We start from the raw sequence: 2,385 nt of genomic DNA, 5'->3' as shown, positions 1-2,385 counted from the left end.
GAGGAGACCAAGACTGTACACAGCATTTGAGATGCAATCTCCCGAACTGCCAGTACGACTGAAACATAATATTCAGCACAGATTCCCTGTGGATCTCCATTGTCACATCCTGTCAATCAGACAGTGATCTATTTATGTACAGTCTCGGTTTTCTGCCTGCCAACCAGTCTTCTACCATTGCAAGTACACTACTCCTATACCATTAACTTCTACTTGGTAAATGTAGAATCTTGTCAAATACCTTCTGGAAATCCAAGTCGTACATCAATATTCTCCTCTTTATCCACAGCACATGTTACTTCTTCAGAGAACACTCAAAATGTTAAACAGGGTTTCCCTTTTCACAAAACCATGCTGACTCTACCTGACTACATCGAGACTTTCCAAGTGCCCAGTTATAACATCCTTAATGATTGATAGTGGATGTCAGATTTACTGGCCTATAATTTCCAGTTACCTCCTCCTCCCCTCTTCAGAGAAGGAGTTTTATTCAATACATTCCGTTCCAAGGAATTTTGGAAAATTAACATTTGACCAACCTCTGGTTTTAACTCTTCACTTTTCCAAACTTCACTTTCCATGAGATCGTATTTCTCAGATTATATGATGTTGTCTGTATGTACAATTTATAGTGTTTAATAATGACAACACATTTCTACAAATGTTCAGAAGTACCTTTTCACTATTACTGCCTGTACTCCAGATCCCCAGTCTTCTTTAGCCCCTATTCCAATGGGATTAAATTTAAATAGAGTTCGAATGTGTCAGACCTACACACATCATGATTAAACTCAATGGCAAATTCTCTCATGTCAGGATTACTTTTTCAAAGAGGATCCCTTACTCTCAGTACACAAGACATCATCCAGAGAAACCCGCTCCCTGGTTTTGATAGATGGGACATGTCTCACACAGTGAGACTAACCAATCAGAAACAGAGCAGGGAGGGGTTCGAATCTCTGACCCTGCGGATGGGAGTATACTCTCACAACCACTTTTCACAACGTACTTGCAACTCAGGCGGAGGTCCTTCATGAATCGGTGAAGTGAAGAGATCAGGCGTGAATCTGCACCGACATCATCTCTTATTCTCCCAATCATCGACAGATTGTGCAGCAGCAGAACACACGGACAGTAAATCTCGGCTTCTGCAAAGGCAGCTTGGAGCTTGGCTTCTGAGGCCCCAGTGGAATCAGCGGAGAGAGAGGCACAGTCCACCTGGACAGAAACCAGAGTTAGTACAGAGACACACACACAGTCCGCGGGGAATCAGCGTCAGTACAGACACACACAGTCCGCGGGGAATCAGAGTCAGTACAGACACACACACAGTCCACGGGGAGTCAGAGTCAGTACAGACACACACACACAGTCCGCGGGGAATCACAATCCGTACAGAGACACACACACACAGTCCGCGGGGAATCACAATCCGTACAGAGACACACACACAGTCCGCGGGGAATCAGAGTCAGTACAGAGACACACACAGTCCGCGGGGAATTAGAGTCAGTACAGAGACACACACACAGAGCATTGGGTGAAGAGTCATCTCGACTCAAAACATTAGCTTGCTCTCTCTGCATGGATGCTTCCTGACCCTGTGCGATTTCCAGCATTTTGTATTTTCAGCCTAATTTGTATAATCTCTCCTTATATTTTAACCCTTAAAGTACAGGAATCATTCTTGTGAACCTACATTGTAATCCTTCCCGAGGTGAGGTGCCCAGATCCGCTCAGAGTATTCCCAGTGGGATCTAACCAGGGTTCTGTGTAACTGCAGCATAATGTCTGCATCCTTATACTCCAATCCTCTAGATAGAAAGGCCAGCATTCCATTAGCTCTCTTAATTATTTCTGACCGGCTCATGACATTTTAAAGATCTGTGCACCTGAATCCCCACGTCTCTTTGGACACTCGTTATATTGAACCACAGGTAGTTCTGCTATTATGAGTTTTGTTAACACGAATTGGCTGTAACGCGATTAGATGAATGGTGAACACTGTTTGGATAATGTGAACTGTCTACAGTACAGTATCGTGATTTCCCAATAACGCGATTTTCTATGACTATTTTCTATAGAGCGAGATCACACATTAATATAACTATTGCGTTATAGGAGAAATACCTGTACGTCACATCTACACAGTCCCCTGATCTATCCTTTCTTGGTCCAAAATGGATAACATTACAATTGCTAATATTGAACTCTATCTGCTACAGTTTTACCCGTTCACTTAGTCTATCAATGTCCCTTTGTAATTTTGTTATCATCTACACTGTCCCCAGCGCTGCCTAATTTTGTGCCACCAGCAAATTTGGATCGATCTCTTTCTGTGCCATTATCTAGGTTGTTAATAAATATTGTGAATAATTGAGGCTC

At 42.9% G+C, this 2,385-nt stretch overlaps 1 protein-coding gene across 1 annotated transcript in view; it reads right to left on the bottom strand.

Moving 5' to 3' along the window:
- The window catches only part of LOC109939108 (peroxisome assembly factor 2-like), a 29,403-nt gene that overhangs the window by 13,255 nt on the left and 13,763 nt on the right, over positions 1–2,385 (bottom strand). The window contains exon 7 of the mRNA XM_048596602.1: positions 1,010–1,218. Within this exon, the coding sequence (XP_048452559.1) occupies positions 1,010–1,218 (209 nt within the window). The remainder of the gene's footprint in view (positions 1–1,009; positions 1,219–2,385) is intronic.

Source organism: Rhincodon typus, chromosome 5 (genome assembly GCF_021869965.1).
Source record: "Rhincodon typus isolate 14 chromosome 5, sRhiTyp1.1, whole genome shotgun sequence".
Taxonomy (NCBI): domain Eukaryota; kingdom Metazoa; phylum Chordata; class Chondrichthyes; order Orectolobiformes; family Rhincodontidae; genus Rhincodon; species Rhincodon typus.
This window is presented reverse-complemented; position numbering and strand designations above follow the sequence as displayed.